We start from the raw sequence: 18,846 nt of genomic DNA, 5'->3' as shown, positions 1-18,846 counted from the left end.
GGTCATCAAATTACGAGGGCCTAGCGAAATGACGTGGTGGAGACCCGACAGTCAGCTTGATTTTGGCCGACCATGATGGGTTGGCGCGTTATTTGATGGACAGCTGCAAAGTCGAGATCAGGATCTGGATGATGGTCGAAGTACTGTTTCACTCTTCTTAGGCTTTGCCCATACTCTGGCTTCCTTTGGGCTCTTGAACTGTGAACATGAGCTTGCGGGCCGAAGGAGCGAGCCAGCTTGAGAGTCCAAAGTGCCCCTGTTTGTTAAGCTTACGTAAGACAGAGGTCCACAACAGCTCCAGCCATAGTCAGCCACGGTCAGCCACAACCGAAAGACAGGCGCCACAGGCTGTTGAGAAGCTCATAGCACACAATCAACCAATCGAATAACACTGAAATCACCATCAATCAAGACTTTGCAACTTCCACTTCATATTCATGTGATTATGTCGAACTTGAATTGATGCAGAAGACTGCGGCTGCCATTGCTAACTCAACCCGAGCATTGCGCCATAGCAATGATTCACCGTCGTGTACCAGCACCCATCATGCTCATCTCAACTTTGATAGACTCAAAGTGGGAATGGGAAGTTGTTTGCCGCGCATCACCATCAGTCACCGATAGTCGTCTGATTAGACATTGATAGTGACTTTTCACATAGATTGGTCTCATCTCTTGCAAGCCTCAAGTCACTGATTCACACCACTGCTCAATGTCACATAAATCTAGACCAAGATAACTGATCAAACTCTTCCTCGTCAATATTCGCATTCGTCTTCCCGTAGCCTCCGAGCTCAGCATATCTTGGCCACTACAACAACAAGTATCCAACTCGTCTTCTCAATTACACAAAGTTCCCTAGTTAGCAGTCACCGTGGCGTCCCATCAGCCTCCCGTCGAGGAGGAACCAGAGTACCTGCCCTACCCAGCAACCAAGCTCATCATCGCGCAGTACTGGCACTGCTCGCGCGACCCGCCGTTTTGGGGTTACCTCATCGTCGGCACCTTTTTTGACCAGCACAACAACATCGTCTGGAGCACTGAGATTTTTGCTTTTCAGCGTGACACTCGCGGTGATCGGAGACACGGCAACGACGAGGAGGGGCAGTTTGTCGAGCGGTCGGATTCGGGTGAGTCACTTTGTTTTGTCCTCATGCGTGGCGGTTATTCACTGCCAGTCAACCCGAGATATGTGATGTCTGGGAAGGATATATAAGAAGCGTCCATGTTCCCACCTTTGCTGACTTTTGGTTTCTTCACATCTCCAGACTCAAATACCAGCCAAGACTTGAACGACAGATTTTCTCGCAGCCTTATTCTCGCCCAGACCAATAGCGCACACCATCATCCGGCACATATCCCGGTGTACGGATACCAAAGACACCCGCACCATCTCTGGGACCCGTCACACGCAGGCCCCGTCCCCGGCACTTGGATCACGGAATTCAACCCCGTGCTCGGAAACTGGGTAAACACCTGGCAGCCAAACCACACCTGATCCTACCTTGATCCACCCACACGTCAAACAAAATGTCTAACCCCGTCAACGGCCCAGACATGGAAGGCCGCCGCCCCCCCTGGGGCCCCCAAGGCATGCCCCTCCCGCGCTGGGGCGAGCCCTACATCCCGCACGCCGGCTACGGCGCCCCATCCCCGGCACCCTACGGAACGTACTACTATCCCGCCACCACAACATCCTACCAGCCCTACCCGGGCTCAACCGCCTACGCCTGGCCCGGCGCCGGCATGCAGCAACAAGGAAGCCATTACCCAGGAACATACCCCCTCCAACCAAGCGGCCAAGCAACCTACACCCCGCGCACAGCAACCGCCCTCCCGACCCTCGACCCACGCAACCCAGCAGCGCACCTCTCCAACTCGACAGGCGGAACGGGCTGCGAGCCAGGCTACAACTACTTCTTCCCCGCCGCGCACACGAAAATCCACGTCTTCCGGACGAGCACGCCGCCGTGGCAGCTGCCCCTCAACGCGCGGATTCAGTTCTCCGCCTTCCACGTCCCCGTGAACACGACGCTCGCGGAGGTGTTGAAGGGGTTCGGGGCGACGAACCCGAACCCGAAGAAGAATAAGTGCTTCGAGATCGTGCAGGCCGGGAACGGACGGTGGTATAAGGGGTTGTGTTTCTCGGGGGACGATAAGGAGATGATGAAGAAGAGTGTGAAGGAGGTTGGGTGGGACGGGGAACGGAGTGGGATGCCGGGGGGGAAGCCTGTTGTCTGTGTTTGGCTTGTTAAGGATTGAGGCTGGGGTGCTTGGGTTGAGGGTCAGTTGTGGCTTCACCTTACATGATGCAGAGGTTGAGATTGTGGCTTGACTTTTGAGGACTTGGGCGTCGAGGCCTTTCGGTGTGGGGGGAATCATCATGAAGATAGAGACTTGCGGCTTGTGGGGGCGGGTTTTGGGAAGTTCAGATTTGGGGCAGATTTGCTGCGTTCGGAGGTTGACTCGTCGACTCCTCCGACTGTGTTCTCTCTTCTTCCTTCTCGCGTCTCCTCTTCTTGAATTTTTTGTCTGCTCGTCTGGCGGATCTCCTTTATTTCGATTTCACAAGTGGAGTTCAGGAACTTGTTTTCTTTAAACATTAGGTTTTGGCATTGGCACTTGGCGTCAGCATTACGGAGAGACATTAGACTTTTGCTGCTTTGCACTTTTTAGCAGTGCGCGCGCGCTTATCTAAGCTGACGCGAGAATTCGACAGGAAGCGAAAATAAACTCTCGTCTCTGTATGGTGCCGAAGGTTCTTAGTTTCTCAGGCTAAAGCTAAGCTTAAAAAGTTGTTTATTTCCGCAACGTTCCTGACTTCCGGCGTCTCCGTTGACACTGCAACCTCTGGTACCTTGTAGTGATGGTACTAGTATCCGTAAGTGTGGAAACAATAAAGTAGCGTTAGGCATAATGATGCAATTGCCCAAGACAAATCTCAAGAACCGTTTGGGGGTGATCGTTGTTAGACTAAAGGGGGGAGGGGGGCGTGTTTGTCTGTCCGCCCACCGGTATCCCTGAATCCCGGGATCATTTACAAAGAACACCGCCAAGATGTCTTTGCAACTCTGGTTCGATTTCGATTCCCGATTTTGTGGTTTCCGAAACTAATTTTCGCACCAGTGGGATGCCGCCCAGTGGGAGGCGTCAGTGGCATGGGGCTGTACCATCCCACCGGAAACACACGAGCCAGCACCAAATCACGCTACGGATGTGCTTCGGATTTATTACGGGGGCTTGTCTGGGCACTTTGGAACTTCAAGACTTGGGGGAGGTTGGCACTTTGGGGTTCAAGGGTTGAAGCCCAGTGCGTTGTGAGTCGAGTCGTGGCAAGAGGGCGGAACTTGGGAAGAGTCAAGAAATTAATTCTTAATTGGTGTTGATTGCATCGCTTCATGGGAGAGATTGCACCGTTTTTGCGGTTCCCAATTTCTCTTTATTTGATGGATCTTCGAATGATGGTCTCTACGGAGGTGCGTGTTCGTATAAACCTGGGTATGGATTCTGCGAGAATGCCAACGCGCCAAGGGGGCCGGACAGCCGGACTTGCGGACCCGTGGATCCCGCGCCCGCGGTTGAGAGACTGGAGTCCTGGACGTTGGAGATTTGAAAAGAGTAAGGACCCAAGAGACCGAGAGTGGTAGAGGCCGAGAGTGCACCTCTCTTTGACAGAACACTGTCAAATTTCAATACACGAGTAAAAGTTTACAGCCTGGTCGGAATTTCTAGTCATACCGTCAGATGGAAAGGGAAAACGATACGAAAACACGAAAAATAATGAAAAAGTGTGAAAACTAGAGAGAGAATGGAAACGCTGACGGACTTGCAAACCCCGAAAAGGCGTTTCCTCCGCTGTACTACTACCAGTAAGGCGAGCCCTTCCCCTTTGGATTTTGGACTGTTCACGCCAGTCCCAAACTGACAGACGAGGGAAGTGGAGGATGATTACAAAGTGGCTCTGGACCGTTGTCTTGGACCACATGCGCCTCCTTAGCGCCTTGGCGCGAATCTATTCCCGACGCGCAGCGTCTTTCCACAGGCTCGGCTGCGGTGGACAATTTTTGTCTCAATCTGAAAAAACAATCTGCAGCCTGCAGAGTGCTGACAGCTCTACGCGGAATTTCACAGAGTTAAGTGGGCTTAAAGGAGACTCTTGGAAAGGGTTAGCCGCAACCGCGCGCAACGGTCCTTTAATCTGGTCTTGAAGTGTCGTTCAGAGAGCGACCAACCAAACATGGTCCATCCCGGCCCCCACACCCGCACATAAGGTCCTTGTTGAGGTTAGGTAAGGCAAAGCTAGCGACATTTGAAGGGAGTGGAATACGGGCTGGGGGAGAGAGTCAAGACTCTAGACCTTGTCAAAGACTTCATAGTTGCCATGATGAAATGATTGTGCTCAATAGAAAGTAATTCAGATCTTCGAGGCTGCGGACTCAAGAAGTGGGCTTTGTTTGTATCGATAGACGAAAACGAGTAAGAAGGACATCTTCTTTGATTGAAGTACGTGGAGACTACGAGAGTTGAGCAAAAATAGAGGTGGGAAAGGGTAAGGTGCTTTTGGCATCTTTCGGCTAGGCCATTCCACCCCCTTGTCTAATGTATCCCGCGCACTTAGATTGGGAAAGATGCTCCGAGTATGGTACATATATCCAATGGTCGACCATGTTTCCTTCGTTGCTGACTTGCGCTCTCTCTCTTGTCATCACCTTCATTCTTTCTCAACCTCGTTCTTTCGCTGTGTGTGCATTGCAGGACTTGGCTGGTTCATGTTCTGATATTCCACTCAGACTTTGACCTCACATTCGTTTTTGACACTCTTTCAAGTCATACACTCTCCCTAAACCAAAACTCATCGTTCCTTTGTCCCACAAACTCCATCCAGACGAATCCCTCAATTCAACCAACTCTCAGCCTCCAACTTAAACCCACCACCCAAAAGTCCAAAATGCCATCCATCGCATCCACCGCCGCGGCGGTCGCTTTCGCCGCCACCTCGGCCCTGGCTCTGACCTCCACCTCCGCCAAGTCCGACCTCGACGGCTCCGTCTGGAAGATGCTCGAGGGCACCTCCCCCGCCGCCTCGGCCCCGCAGGTCCGCGCGCGCAACCGCCCCACGAAGCGCCAGACGGGCTGGAACCCCCCCTCTGAGCTCTCGGGCGCGTTGAAGGAGGTGTGGGCGCACTACGAGAAGACGTACGACGGCGCCATCGAGGGCAACAAGAACTGGGGATGGGACCAGATCATGGCCAACAACGGGTGAGTACCGCTTTCGCCTTCACATCCGACGCAAATAAGAGGACCTAACACCCGCAGCTCCATCAACGTCTGCGTCCGCTGGGACTCCAACTCCCCCATCACGGCCGCCCAGCGCACCAAGCTCGCCTCGACCTACGCGGCCCAGTACCAAAAGTGGTTCAAGTGGCTCTACGGCTTCGACGGCTTCCCCTACGCCAACATCGACGTCAACATCGTCGGCTACGCCACCAACAACACGGCGCTGCTCGAGGGCTCGACCGACGGCTTGGACGTGTACACCTCCTTCGCGGACCCGCAGGGCATCCCCGCGTGCGACCCGGCCTGCGACCGCGACGCGCACCTCGACGGCGACTACAGCGGGTGCAAGGGCGGTGCGGCGCGCCACTTTGACAGCTCGCTCCAGCTCACGGACGGTTTGGAGGGCGGGTTCGGGTATTCTTGGGGTCAGCAGGTGGGCAGGGAGTATATGCTGAACAACCTCGACTCGGAGAGCATTCATATCCTGCTGCACGAGATGGGACATACTTTTGGACTGGATGATTTCTACGACTGGGAGCCGACGGGACAGAGCAAGTTCATCATGCTTGCCGGGTCCGCTATGGAGGTTACGGATTTCGATGGGTGGATGTACCGCAACTGGTGGTACGAGCTCTCGCAGAAGCGCGGATGGGCCAAGACGGCCTCTGGATCCGGTGCTGTCGCTTCTGGTGCTGCTTCGACTTCTGCCACGCCCTCCGCTACTGCGTCTGCCTCTGCTTCTGCTGCGCCGATTGTCAAGGAGGAGGAGGAGGTCGCCGAGACACCCGTCCCCACGCCGACTCCCACGCCTACGCCTACGCCTACCCCGACGCCTGCGTCTTCGTCTTCCGCTGCCGACGTTCCCGTCGCGACGTGCGCCGAGACTGCTGCCGAGCCTAGCGCGGCTGCTGCGGAGGAGTCCGGGTCCGAGGCGGCGGCGAAGTGGAGCCAGTGCGGTGGGACTGGATACTCCGGGCCCACTGCTTGTGCTTCCGGGTTGACTTGCACCAAGACGAATGAGTGGTACTCGCAGTGCTTGTAAGCGGAGCGTGCGCTTTGCTTGGAGGCATGTTTCCGCCTGGGTGATTGCATTTCGAAGGCTTTGTTGCGAGGCGTTGCGAGAGTGAGATGGGATGATGGCGTGTAGTGGTTGGATGTGGGCTGGGTACCGTGGTTGACGTGGCTTGGCCGCATTGCATCGACGTTGTATTCTTATTCTGTGTATCTACATTGCGGACTACGGACGTGGTCTGTGTATTTAAAAGACGAATTGTAAATATTTCACATCATTCCTTGCCATTTTGTCGCACTCTCCGGTCCCTCAAGCCTGATGTTCAAGCACGATTTGGGTCTCGACACGATTTGTCTTCAGGTTGCACGTCAAAATACATGCGATACTACTGCTAGCACCCGAGGGAGCAATCATACCACTAAACGACACATGTTGTAATGAACAATGCTGACCGGATATATAGGTCGCAGAGGTGGGCGCAGTCTCGATGAGAGGCAATAAAGTGAGGCAGAGCAGCTAAAGTCAAAAAGCAAAAGGCAGAGACTAGCTCGAACCTTCCGCTCTTCAGCTGAGGTTGTCATGGCCGCGGAACGATAGGCTATTATATTAATCACTGAGGCTTCCCGACCACTTCCCCCACCGGCTGATGAGCATTCTGAGCAGTTTGCGAGATATCACACATTCGTTAACATGCGAGGTACAGGGGCCACCATTCCTGAGTAATGTAGTTAATCATCTAGGCCGCAGCATCTACCTTGGGTATGTTTCGGTGCACCTCCAAGATTATTTACACTTGTTTTACTTTTCCGACTGGTGGGGTGATATTTTCCGACTTGATGGGCGCAAACAATTGGCGGTGGACCTCATTTATCCTATTCTTGTAAAAGGCATCGGCAAGGTACAATTTGGATTTAGGGTCCATTGTTTAACAAAATACGCGACCTGTCACAGCTTTTTCGAGCTGTGGTGTTTGGAACATGGAGAGGCTTTCATGTGCGAATTCTTCCGCGGCCGCACACGGAACGTATCTGGCATGTGCGAATCGAGTTCAAAAAGCACTGTATACATGATCGCGTGGAGGCGGCTGGGGCTCTGATCGATTGTGGATCAAGGAAGGTAGGTACGCATTGTGGTTCGTGGGATGGAAGGACCGGGCCATGCGTCCCGCGGGGACGGTATGACTAGTGCGCATTAGTGTGTGACAGATCCAACCCTAAAATTCAACGACATTGCTGACATAAGCCTCTCAACTCGTCTGGCAGCAACTCCTGCTGCTTGAGCCTTGTGCAGCTCCTTCGGCAGGGGGCCTCCCCTCGCCCGCGACTGCCATGGGTCCAACATGTTTGCACATATCTTCGGCCTGAGGCAGGCCCAGCAGGCCCGGCAGGCGAAATCAGGGGCTTTCAACCCCGTGTCCACTGTACCTTGTCATCGCAGAAGGTCATGGAATCTGAAAATTCTGATGGCGAATAGTGCTGTGACGTGTCCATCTCAGATAGCCTTTGTGCCTGGCGCATATCCCGTGCCCAGAACGGCTCATCTATGCCAAAGGTAGCACAACGTGCCAGCATCTTCATTCGCTCAGAATCTTGACATTGCGGGGACCAGGCAGGGTGTTCATCTCCGCAATTGGGACACCGGAACTTGGTCCCTGGGGCGCACTCGGATGTCTTGTGCTGACCAGCGCATTTCCCACAAGTAGAGTGCAGTTGGTTGCACTGATTCTCCATGTGACCCGGCTCGTAACACTTGTAACAGTAAAAGGGCTTCAAGCGTACATCAACAGCCCTGGGGTACGTATTAGCTAAATTTCAGCAGGGAAGTTGAAGAGGTGACCTACTCGATCTTGGCTGAGCAGAAGTCGATGCGAAGGTCGTCTCCTTGTTGTTCGGCAGTTTCGATTAGTTTCCACGCCACGGTCGAATCAGTGAAACGAAGCCAGACCGCGTTTCCGTTGACCGCTGGTTTGAACATCGTATGGTAGATACCAAAATCCTCGAACCAACGCAAACCCGAATCGTCCTGGATCATCTCACGTGTAATCTTCTTGCCGTGCAATGTGGCCCTAACCCAATAGAACTCGGGGTAGAGGACGAAATTGGTGACAGTCACATTCGTCGCGGCTGTTAGATGTGCAGCGTTTGGCTTAAAGGCCTGAGCATCCGAGAGGTTCTTGAAGGTAATCCACATGACTTCCTTTTCTTTTCCCCGCTCGATTTTATCGACTCGTGAGTACACCGAGTCATGCGTGGATAGTTGGCCGAGGATGGCGCTCCGGTGTTGGTCAAAGGCAGCAAGGGCATTGGGTGGCTCGATCTTGACCTTGACAGATTTGGCGGTTCGTTGTGTTCTTGCTGGGCTGTTGTCCTTCCTCTCGCTTTCACGTGGCTCAGCACGTAGCCCCAGACGTTTGAAGCCTTGTTCAAACTGATATTCGATCAAACGTGTCAATCGGTCCACGTCGGACTGGGGTCTTCTGACAGCCCTAGCGCCGGTATTGCGGTTTGACTTGCTGTTCTTCGCACTCCGATTCCGAGTCTGGCTCTCGCCTTGAGCCTGAGCCTGGTCTTGAGCCTGATTCTGATCCGGAACCTGAGCCCGGTCAGGGGTGTAGCCAGGAGCCGGTGCCCGACCATCACTGATAGTAGCTTTGGTCGCGGAACTGCTTCCGACCGACGGCGCATTGGCAGCGGCCTGTTGAACCGGAGACACAACACGCGCGGTCCTGTTGGATGAGCTGGTGTGGCTACTGGAATGGCCCGGCTGGGTCTCCAATGGCATGACTGTCGTGGGGGTAAAGGTGGTTGTGGCATCGGACGCTAGCCCCATGGTTGCATCTTCTGCTGTATTGTGTGGAGTTGGAGGCTCTTGAATGAGAGGAGTAGGGCTCTGGTAAGAGGCCCTGGAGACATGGGGAGGAGCTGGGCTAATAGGACCGCCATAGGAAGTGCCAGTCGCGAGGCTGGCATCATTCCAGTGCATGGTAGCGTTCTGATCGGCAAGATCCTGCTTATGGGGAGGGCCGCGAGAGTAGGGGGCCAAGGTTGTGCTGCTGGATGCAATGAAGCCAGTAGGGAAGTGATTGGGCGATTGAGGGTAGTTGTTGGTGCACTTTTGCTGCATGGACGGAACCCGCAGAATGTCGGGCACAATATTCATAGAAGGCTCGATTCCGAAGGTAGCGCCACGGCTAGACAGCTGACCAGGAGAGCCCCTATGAAATTGATTGTGGGAATGAAGAGGTTGCGGATGAGAGACATGTTGACGCTGGCCCAGCATTCCGCTATGTTGAGGGCCATTCTGACCGGGAGGGTTGGCGAACACGTCCCCATTGTATCCATAGGAATTGGGATTGTGTCCGTACGGGGGATAGTTCATGGTGGCAGATAAAGCAGTGAGAGTAGAATGAGAGACTGATTGGAAGTATGAGTAGCTGAAGAATGTGTTGTCCGTGTGGTGAGGTGAATTGATGTTTTCGATGCCAGAGTACCTGCTACCGTAGGTGGGAACCTCTTTTATTCGACTTGAAGGTAAGATCTGGTGAAACGAATCAGCCAACTCATCAGAAGTGCACGACCACCAGAGTACCTTGGGCTCCAAAAAAGAAAAAGAAAATGCCATAAGAAAATGAATAAACAGCCAATCCAAAAAAAGGAACGCAGGTGGCGAGAGTAGTGTGGGCAAATGGTCACTGATTCGGACACGACACCACGATGAACAATGGAAGGTACGTACTACCTTAGCACCGTGTCTTTTCCACGGTACCTAAGATAGGTACCTTACTCCTGATGGAAGTGGGCAAACTGCCCGTTTCCTATCAGTGAGGTACTGATAAGATCGGTACCTTACATGGGGGTTCGGTGGCAGTTGGGTGGCAGTGGGTCTCTCATGGGTCTAGGACTCTACCTCACATTAGGTAGGTTTGGGGTTTAGACCTAAGGTACTCTAGACCTAACTTTGGAGATCTTGAGAACCCACCTTATCAGGTTCGCACTCCACCGACCTGTCACCTGCATGGGCCGGCAGGGACAAGGTCGCGTCACGCGAAATTGCCAAAGCGACGAGAGATATGGCAAGCGGCAGTGCTTGCTTTTCTTGGGGTAATTACGGCGTAGCTGCAAAAGTTTGAACATGAGCAGTTGCCACCATCAACAGTGATTGCCACATACATACTGTGTAGGTACCGTGCCCACCTTGGCTACGGATACCGGGAAAAGCGAGCAAACCGAAGCTTCCGTCCCCTTGATTAGGTACGTATCTACTTGAAACTCCTCGGATAGGGGAACAAACTCGGTAATTCTGCCTCTGATTTGAATTCCTCCATCTTCCTATTCGGACAGAGCGTCTTCCAATGGACCCCGTTGTCACAATCAGCTCGAGCAGGAGTCAGCCATATATGTCGGCCATGCTCCTGTCTCGAGCCTTCGATGACACAACCATCGCCTCTTTCCGTTCGACTCAAGATTGCATTTTGTCTTCCTTCATCTTTTCGTCCTACCACAGCTGTCTGAGAAATCTCTGGTGGTCGAAAGGCGCCACGCCGTCCGTCAAATCTTTCTTCGTTGCATTCGAAGCATCGGCCAGACAGTCGCCAACATGAGGCTGCTCTTCTTCCGCAAATGAATATTCCCGTGTTACGAACTTGGTATTTGTGCACGTGAAGACCCTCATTGTGTGCATTGGTCAGACTAACGCAGTCATCAGCCCGTATGTGTAGACGGCAGTTTTCTCGCACGAGATCGCGGCGAGAGCATGGTTGCCATTCGCTCACAAGGCCGCACGGCCCGTCGTCTTCGGACCTTGACGACGAATACAGATGCTGTGAGTCTCTCTCTTCAGGTTTCTGGCTCCAAAAAGTCACATGACAGGCTGACCATCCTTGCAAATGTAGTGCAAGTCTCCTTGCCTCGAGCACAGCCAGCCACAAATACCCACTCCACCCTCAGCATCGAGTCCCTCCGCGGAAGGGCAACATGTCCAGATACCTTCCAGTCCGGTAAGTTGAACGACGTACCTTGCTTGCAACAAGTCTGACCAAACCCCCAGGCCGCCGCGGTTGCCACCATACCGGGGCTTCGCCACACGTTTGCCTCTCTTTCCACCAGCACGGAAGCCCATCACTACACCCTGGAACACCTCGACATACTGCAGGCCAACGTACGCAGAGAATCTCAGCGTGTCCGTTTTCTGGCGGATCACGGATCCACTTTGGATCGAGTCCCCGCCATCCTTGCCATACAAGACCCTCCAGTCGAGGTGTTCCAGCTAAGTCGACCCACCCCCTTTTGGCCACCCCCCCCTTTTGGCCACCCCATTTCTCCATCCCAGCTACCGCATTAAAACCCTACCCACGATTTTCAAACTACTATAATAATTATAAAAATCGTCCAAATATAATTCTTTTTTATATACTTATTTATTAATATATAATAGTCTTATATACCGAAAATAAAGTTATTTAGGCTCTTAAGGTTATTAAAAGAGGTCTCTTAGTTAATCGGGCCTCGATTAAGTTCGGAGTTTTAAGGTTAACTCTTTATAACTATAAAAGAGGCTATTAAATAAGAGTAATAGTATTCGTAGACCTCTAGAAACTTCCTTTATAATAAAAAAACTAACTAGTTTAATAAGTTCGTATTTAGTATAATCTAAGTATTATATTAACTTATAAATAGCTTATAAAATTCGCTAAGTAAGTTCTAAAATCTTAAGGGGATATAAATCCTCTTAAGAAGAGATAAATAGACGCTTTTTTAAGGAGGAACTTATTAATTAAGGTCTAGAGAAGTCGTATTATTAATTCGAGGTATCTAAATAGGGCTATTATTAATATAATTAAGTTATAGTTTAGATTACTTAATATAGTAAAGATTAGTAATATTAAATAGGCTAATAAGTATAATATAAATAAGACTAGTATTTTAAAGGGTAAGGGATTTAATAACCTAGTTTTAAGTAAAGTAGAAACTATAATAATATAAAAAAAAGAGCTTAGTTCGCGTACTTAGGTATTTATAATTAAGTATATTTTTATTAATAATCGAGCTATTAAACTATTAGTTATATATAAAAGAAAATTGGTATAGTAGTAGTAGTTCTTACTTAAACTTAACCCTTATACTAGTTAGGAGTTTATAATAATAAATAATAGCTAGATAATTAATAAGACTGCCCTTAAGTAGTTAAAAATAGTATTCTTATTATAAACTAAGACCCCCCCCCTTAGGGGGCTTAGTATACTTAATAAGCCTCGACTATTAGTTTTAAATAGCTATAGGAGTTATATAATAATAGAATTTATATAAGAATATTATAGAAATAACGTTTATGTACTATTCTTATTACTATATACTTCTTATATCCTCTAGCCGTTAGATATAGCTATTTTTAAACTTATTAAGTCTAAGTATAAAAAAGAGCTTAATAAGGAGGATATAGTAAACAATTCTATTATTATTAAAAAGCGGTACTTCTTAAGCTATTACTAAAAAGCTCGTTTAGCTAGTTTAACGTCGTTAAATATATAAAGTAAATAAAAAGTAATTAGATTATATCCCCTTAATATAGCTAGACTACTTACTAATTTAATAATCCTACTTAACCTAGTTATATTAATTAAAAAGACTATAAATATTAAGTAAGTAACTAGTAATACTAAAAAAGCTATTAACTAGGTATTAGTAGCGTCTATTATTAACTAATTAATACTTAAAAAGGCTAGCGAGCTCTATAATTAGTTAAAGTTATTTATAGAGCTTAGTTTAGACTATAATACTTAACGATTACTATTTAAAAAAATAAAAAAAGTATTTAGTAAGTAGGCCTACTATTTAGTAATATCTTAGTACTATATTCGAGTTCTAAAAGCTAAAATTAACTAATTAAGGCCGTAAAAAAAGAAGAGTATATTAATAAACTTAAATACTAAGTTTGCGAATATTTAGGATATATAAAGAGCTTAAGAGGACTTTAGTAACCGTTTAGTTAGTCCTAGTCGACTCATAGGGGTCGAATTACCTAGGGAGAATAATAATTATATTATTATAGTAATAGAAGATAGTTAATTAATTAAGTATAGTTAGTGGCGATGTTTTAATACTATGTTTTGATAGGGTGGCCAAAAGGGGGGGGTGGCCAAAAGGGGGTGGGTCGACTTATCAGATTACCATTACGAATATCGAAGCGACTGGGGCATCATCGACCACGAAGACAAGCCATCCCTCGACAAAAAGGGGAAGCAGAAACAAGGCGTCCGGCGCGTGGCATTTTACGTCCACAAATCGATCAACTTGAACTCTTGGAGGGTTGAGTGGGATGTGCCGCACGGCGAGGGATACATCGCCATGTTGGTGCTCCGTCTTGATAACGACAGCGAAATCAAGATCTACAACGTCTACAACCGCAAGCCGGGCAAGTCCTTCATCATGAAGAACTTTTTTGCCGCATGTCGGAACCTCGACAATTGTTTCATCCTTGGCGACTTCAACGCCCATCATAAGGACTGGTCTCTTCCTGACCCCAAGGGGAAAAGGCCAAAAGGGAATACACATGGCAGAACTCTCAACTCAGCGGCAAAGAAAGCAGGGATGCGTTGCCTCGTCTGCAAGATCCCTACATATCGGAGTGGTTCTAAACAATCAACCATTGACTTGGTCTGGGCTGGAAAGGAACTCCGTCGTCGAAATCCAAAGGTCCGAGTTGAGGATGCTCGTGGGTTCCACGAGGACCATTGTGTCATCTACACCACTCTGGACGCTCGAGTTAGTCAGGACGGTAGTAGGAAGTGGAAATTTGATCGCATGAACAGTGTGGACAAAGCGAAATTCAGGAAGAAGGTGGGCGCTACACTGCGTCTTCTGCGAGACTCTGACAAATCCTTGCCGGACCTGTCTTCCCCATCGCGCATCAATCTTTTCGCCTCGGATATTATCAACGCTGTTCAGCTTGCAACCGAAACTTGCGTCGAGAGTCAAGTGCGGAACCCAAACACGCCTCGGAAACAACTACCGCTTACACCCGCTATACGAGACCATCTTGCACAAGAGAGAATTGCCATGAGCAAATTGCGCCGGATGACAGTTGGAAAGCGACCATACCAGAAACAGCTACAAGTTCTTGAAGCCCTCCACAGCAAAAGCAATCGTCTGATGAGACTCGAAGGCAGGAAGCATTGGCGGTGCAGAGCTGCCATTCAGTCTTTCCAGGACCCAGGGCTATGGTCGCTGGTGAGGTGGGCGCAACGTCGTAGCAAGATGCAGCGACCACCGCATATGCCCATGTTCAAATCTACCGTAAACAATCAGACCACCATTTGCGGTAGCTCAGAGGAGAATGCCAAGGTTTTCCGGGATTCGATATGGGAGAAAACGCGCGATTGTCCCCCTGACGAGGTCCCGCAGGGTGGGACGTCGAATCTGCTGCACACTGGGTGCCAGATTCCGGCCGCTCCAGCAAGTCCTGCTGGGGGCCCTGATTCGACGCCTGTATGCTGCAACACGCCCACCACACCATCCCTTCCCGAAAGCGTTTCCGAAAGCGTTCCCGCCACACCAGCAGAGTCGCAAGGTCCTTCTTCCCCTGCATCAGACTCAACCTCTTTTGCACCTCCGCCTGGGGTCGACCCAGCCCATTGGGCTGCTGCCTTGTCCAGGGAGAGAGCCAAGACTGAGGGTCAGAGAAAAGCCAGAGCTGAAGTCAGGGCTAGGCACGCCGCCCAAAAGAAGGCCGAGGTCAAACGCAAGGAGATTGAGAGGCTCATCAAGATAATGGGACATGACAAGCCTCCACTCATTATGGAGAATCATGTCGCCAATGTCATCAAACGCCTCAAGACCGGCAAGAGTCCAGGCCCTGACGAAGTCACGAGCGATGCTCTCAAGTACGCGAGCACCTCCCTGTTGCCCTACCTCACGCACCTCTTCAATGCCTGCGTGCGGTTGGGTCATTACCCCGACTGCTTCAAGGCTTCCATCACAGTCGTGCTTGCAAAAGAGGGCAAGTCTGACTATGCCACACCAAAGAGCTGGCGCCCCGTGGCGCTGCTCTCCACTATCGGCAAGGTCTTTGAGCGGCTCATTGCAGACCTTCTTCGGCAAATAGCAGTCCGTCTCGGACTGGTTCCACCCCACCAGTATGGATTCGTCGGCAAAGGCACTTCCAAGGCCGTTGAGTTCATTGCCAATGCGGTGATGGACGGGTGGCTTGCTGCGTTGAAGACGACTCTCTTAGGGCTTGATATTACAGGAGCCTACGACCATGTCAGTTGTGAAGAATTGATCATCATCATGCGCGCCATGGGAATTCCCGAGTGGTTGTTGGCTCTGATCACATCGTTCTTCTCCGATCGAAAAACCAGGCTCCGAATGCCGGGCTATATTTCGATGGAGTTTTACGTTGACATTGGTATTCCTCAGGGAAGCCCACTATCGCCTATTCTCTTTACCTTCTTTGCTGCGCGGATCATCGAGATGTTTGACGAGGAAAACCCCAAGGAAGACCGTGTCTTTGCACTTTCATACGTCGATGATACGTACATCGTTGTTACTTCAAAGGACTATGCGAGAAATTGCGAGCTCATCGAGAAGTGGCATCAGCGAGTTCTGGAGTGGGCCGCACCGCGCGGTATCAACTTTTCTCCAGCCAAGTACAGTGTCATGCACTTTCGAAAGCCTGGTGATCGAGGTGAGCCGTACGAGGGGGTTCCCAACATTCCCAACTTGGCCAAGGACAGCCTGGTCAAGGAAAGGTTGACAAAGAGAAAGAAGAGGGCGGTTCTGAGGAAGAAGCGACAGGACCCAGCGAAGCGACAAGACCCAGCGCTTAGAAACGACGACGATGATGATGAGGAGGAGGAGGAACTTGGCGGTCTTCGAATACTGGGTATTCAGGTGGATCACAAACTGACGTGGGCCGATCATATTGATAGCGTAAGTTTCTCACCATGCCACTCACTCAATTGCCACAACGAACCATGACACAGAGGCAGCCAGCTAACGCATGGCACCACCAGATTGAGCGCAAGGTTGAGACGAAGATGAACTCGCTGCGCGGCCTGCACCAGTCAACGTGGGGACCAGGATTTCATCAGATGAGGAAGATATATCTCACTAGCGTCAGGTCGATCATCTCCTATGGCTGTGCGGCATGGTTCCTCTTTGGCGACAACCACATGATGAAGTATCATCTCACGCAAGCTCTCGTCGACCGGCTTCATTCACTGCAGGCACAATGTCTTCGGATGCTAGCTGGGGCCTTCGGTTCGACACCTGGCGCTGTTCTCCAGAAGGAGTTGAATATTGAGCCCATCACGGTTCATCTCCTAAGACTCGCGACGTGTCAACGTGCCCGTGCACTCGATGGAGACGACCCGGGCTTGATGGAGAGCTTGCATAACCGCTTCTATTCCAGACACAGGTCTGACAAGTTTGACAAACAACCTTACAGAGTCGCATACTACTATGCCAGAGCCGTGGCCAGCGAAGTAGGGACCGAATATGATCATACGACAAGGACCAGGAACCTCGAGCGCCCCGAGTGGAGTAGACTTGACATCATGCACCGGAAAATCGCCATTGGGAAATATGTCCAGCGTCAATCCAACCTGTTTTGTGCAGAGCTCTGGCGAGACTATTGCGAGCAACGCCAGATGTCAAAATCTCGCTCAGACTTCAATCGCACTCCGGTCGCGGTCAAGGGGAAATGGGGCAAGGAGAGTCTCGAGATCCACAAGGACCTCACCCATGCCCAGAGCAGCATCTTGATCCAGTGCCGCACCGGGCACATTGGACTCAATTCATACTTATCTTGGAGAAAGGTACGATGTTCCCGAACTCTGTCTGCATTCAGCAAAAAAAAAAAAAAAAAAACACAACCTGATTGCCATTTGGTTTGACACGTTTCGCAGTGCCCCGACGTCGTAACCAAGATGTGTCCCTGTCGCACAGGTGAACTGTCACGTAACAGGGATAGTAATCGCACCTCACAAAGTGCCCGTCACGTGCTAAATCACGTGTCTATCTCAGATATCGTGTATATAGACCTTCTCCTTTTGTCTATTTCTACTTTAATAGTTAAGCTACTTTTACTACACTCCGTATGCCCATTGCTACGTGTTATAACTCGTAATAGTTATAAGCCCAGCTCTTAGTTAAGACCCTATACTACGATAACGCACTTATTAATACGATTCTTACGATCTTTTTAAAATAACTAACTTACTTATACCTATTTTAGCCTAAGCTAAACTAACTAGCTATAATAGTTAAATTAAATAGTTTAACGCACTTTGCGCTATAAATAAGGGCGTCGGGGTCTAGAAGTACGTCGACCTAGACGCTCTAAATTCCGACGCATTCTTCGACCCCTCTATAGCGCTTACTTTGCCCTTAAAATTCGGATAATTAGTCGCAACCCGTAATAAAAAAGAACTACGAGCCTACTAGGCCCGTTATGAGGCGTTCGAGAACGACTAAAGAAACTAGGAAATCCTCTATTAGTAGCTTCTAGATATAACTCTTAATACGAACCTTTCGATTTCCTTAAGTATAAGTAACTTATAGAACTAAGCCGGGTTTCTTTTTACGAAGCTAGCTATACTATTTACTTTACGTAGATAAATCTATCCCTATACCGCACCCGTAAAAAGGATTTATACGCTCGAGAGTATTTAAAAATAATAGGAGCTCGATGCTAAATACGAGTAATTTATAGCTTACGAACGTAATACTATTAATATATATATTAAAGTCCTCGCTTAGTAGTTAGTAAAATTAGTTAACGCTATACTATACGAATACGTATTTTAAAAAGCTACCGAGAACGGCGCTAAGTTTAGTATATAGCGAATCGTTAGATATTTAAAATAGGAATTTATACCCCCCGAACTAGTAATAAGAAATGCGGTTCGAGAGGAATACTAATAAGCCTTTAATAAAGCGAGGATTAGAATTAATTCCTAACGCTAGTATAAGGAGTAGTAGTCCGCTTACTTCCGAACTAAAACGTACGATATTTTAGAAATTAATAAAGAGATCGCCGTACTCGACTTCTTAGTTACGGTTAAGTCCAGACTTAACCCTATATAGGGCTAACGCATATATAAGACCTTTAGTAAATTAATAGCCTTCGGAACGTATACGAGGACCCTCGAGGAGATTGCGTATATATTTAGCTTAGTAACCTAGGACGTATATACTAAACGACTTTTAAGTTAAAGAGGGGCTTACTCTACTTTTACTAAACGCTCTAACTTAGTTAACGACGTAAATAATAAGGGTAACGTTATATACCCTTATAATCGCGTATACCCGTAGCGCCCTACGGCGTACTAAAAATTAAAATAGGTACTTATAGGCCGAAACGCTAGTAGGTTATTAATACGAATACTAAGGAGCTATATAGAGGAAGTCCTCGCCGCTATTAAATTAAGTAAGTAAAAATTACTCTATAGTAAGCTTAAGAAAACTAGTTAGCTAAGGAACGATAGAACCCCTAAGAAACCTGGGTTTTTAAAAGGATCCTCTAACTAACCTATAGCGAGCTTATTAATAAACTAGGAC

General features: G+C 49.2%; 5 protein-coding genes across 5 annotated transcripts; 4 read left to right on the top strand and 1 right to left on the bottom strand.

Moving 5' to 3' along the window:
• Positions 1-517: 517 nt before the first annotated feature.
• CLUP02_12754 (uncharacterized protein) lies at positions 518-1,498 on the top strand (the record flags this gene model as incomplete). Its single annotated transcript, XM_049291716.1, has 3 exons — positions 518-592; positions 863-1,130; positions 1,269-1,498. The coding sequence occupies 3 exons, from the start codon at positions 518-520 to the stop codon at positions 1,496-1,498; spliced, it is 573 nt and encodes a 190-aa protein (XP_049148862.1).
• Positions 1,499-1,530: 32 nt separating this feature from the next.
• CLUP02_12753 (uncharacterized protein) lies at positions 1,531-2,262 on the top strand (the record flags this gene model as incomplete). Its single annotated transcript, XM_049291715.1, has 1 exon — positions 1,531-2,262. One exon carries the CDS (start codon positions 1,531-1,533, stop codon positions 2,260-2,262), a length of 732 nt encoding a protein of 243 aa, XP_049148861.1.
• A 2,686-nt stretch (positions 2,263-4,948) lies between these two features.
• CLUP02_12752 (uncharacterized protein) lies at positions 4,949-6,319 on the top strand (the record flags this gene model as incomplete). Its single annotated transcript, XM_049291714.1, has 2 exons — positions 4,949-5,259; positions 5,317-6,319. 2 exons carry the CDS (start codon positions 4,949-4,951, stop codon positions 6,317-6,319), a joined length of 1,314 nt encoding a protein of 437 aa, XP_049148860.1.
• A 1,373-nt stretch (positions 6,320-7,692) lies between these two features.
• On the bottom strand, positions 7,693-9,667 carry CLUP02_12751 (uncharacterized protein; the record flags this gene model as incomplete). The annotated part of the gene is made up of 2 exons (XM_049291713.1): positions 7,693-8,077; positions 8,130-9,667. 2 exons carry the CDS (start codon positions 9,665-9,667, stop codon positions 7,693-7,695), a joined length of 1,923 nt encoding a protein of 640 aa, XP_049148859.1.
• Positions 9,668-11,041: 1,374 nt separating this feature from the next.
• On the top strand, positions 11,042-17,208 carry CLUP02_12750 (reverse transcriptase; the record flags this gene model as incomplete). Its single annotated transcript, XM_049291712.1, has 9 exons — positions 11,042-11,110; positions 11,181-11,285; positions 11,336-11,446; positions 11,965-11,981; positions 13,473-15,147; positions 15,533-15,546; positions 15,645-16,215; positions 16,299-16,936; positions 17,193-17,208. The coding sequence occupies 9 exons, from the start codon at positions 11,042-11,044 to the stop codon at positions 17,206-17,208; spliced, it is 3,216 nt and encodes a 1,071-aa protein (XP_049148858.1).
• Between the last annotated feature and the right edge of the window lie 1,638 nt (positions 17,209-18,846).

Source organism: Colletotrichum lupini, chromosome 6 (assembly GCF_023278565.1).
Source record: "Colletotrichum lupini chromosome 6, complete sequence".
NCBI lineage: Eukaryota > Fungi > Ascomycota > Sordariomycetes > Glomerellales > Glomerellaceae > Colletotrichum > Colletotrichum lupini.
The sequence above is the reverse complement of the archived record's forward strand: the minus strand, read 5'-3'. Positions and strand labels throughout refer to the sequence as shown.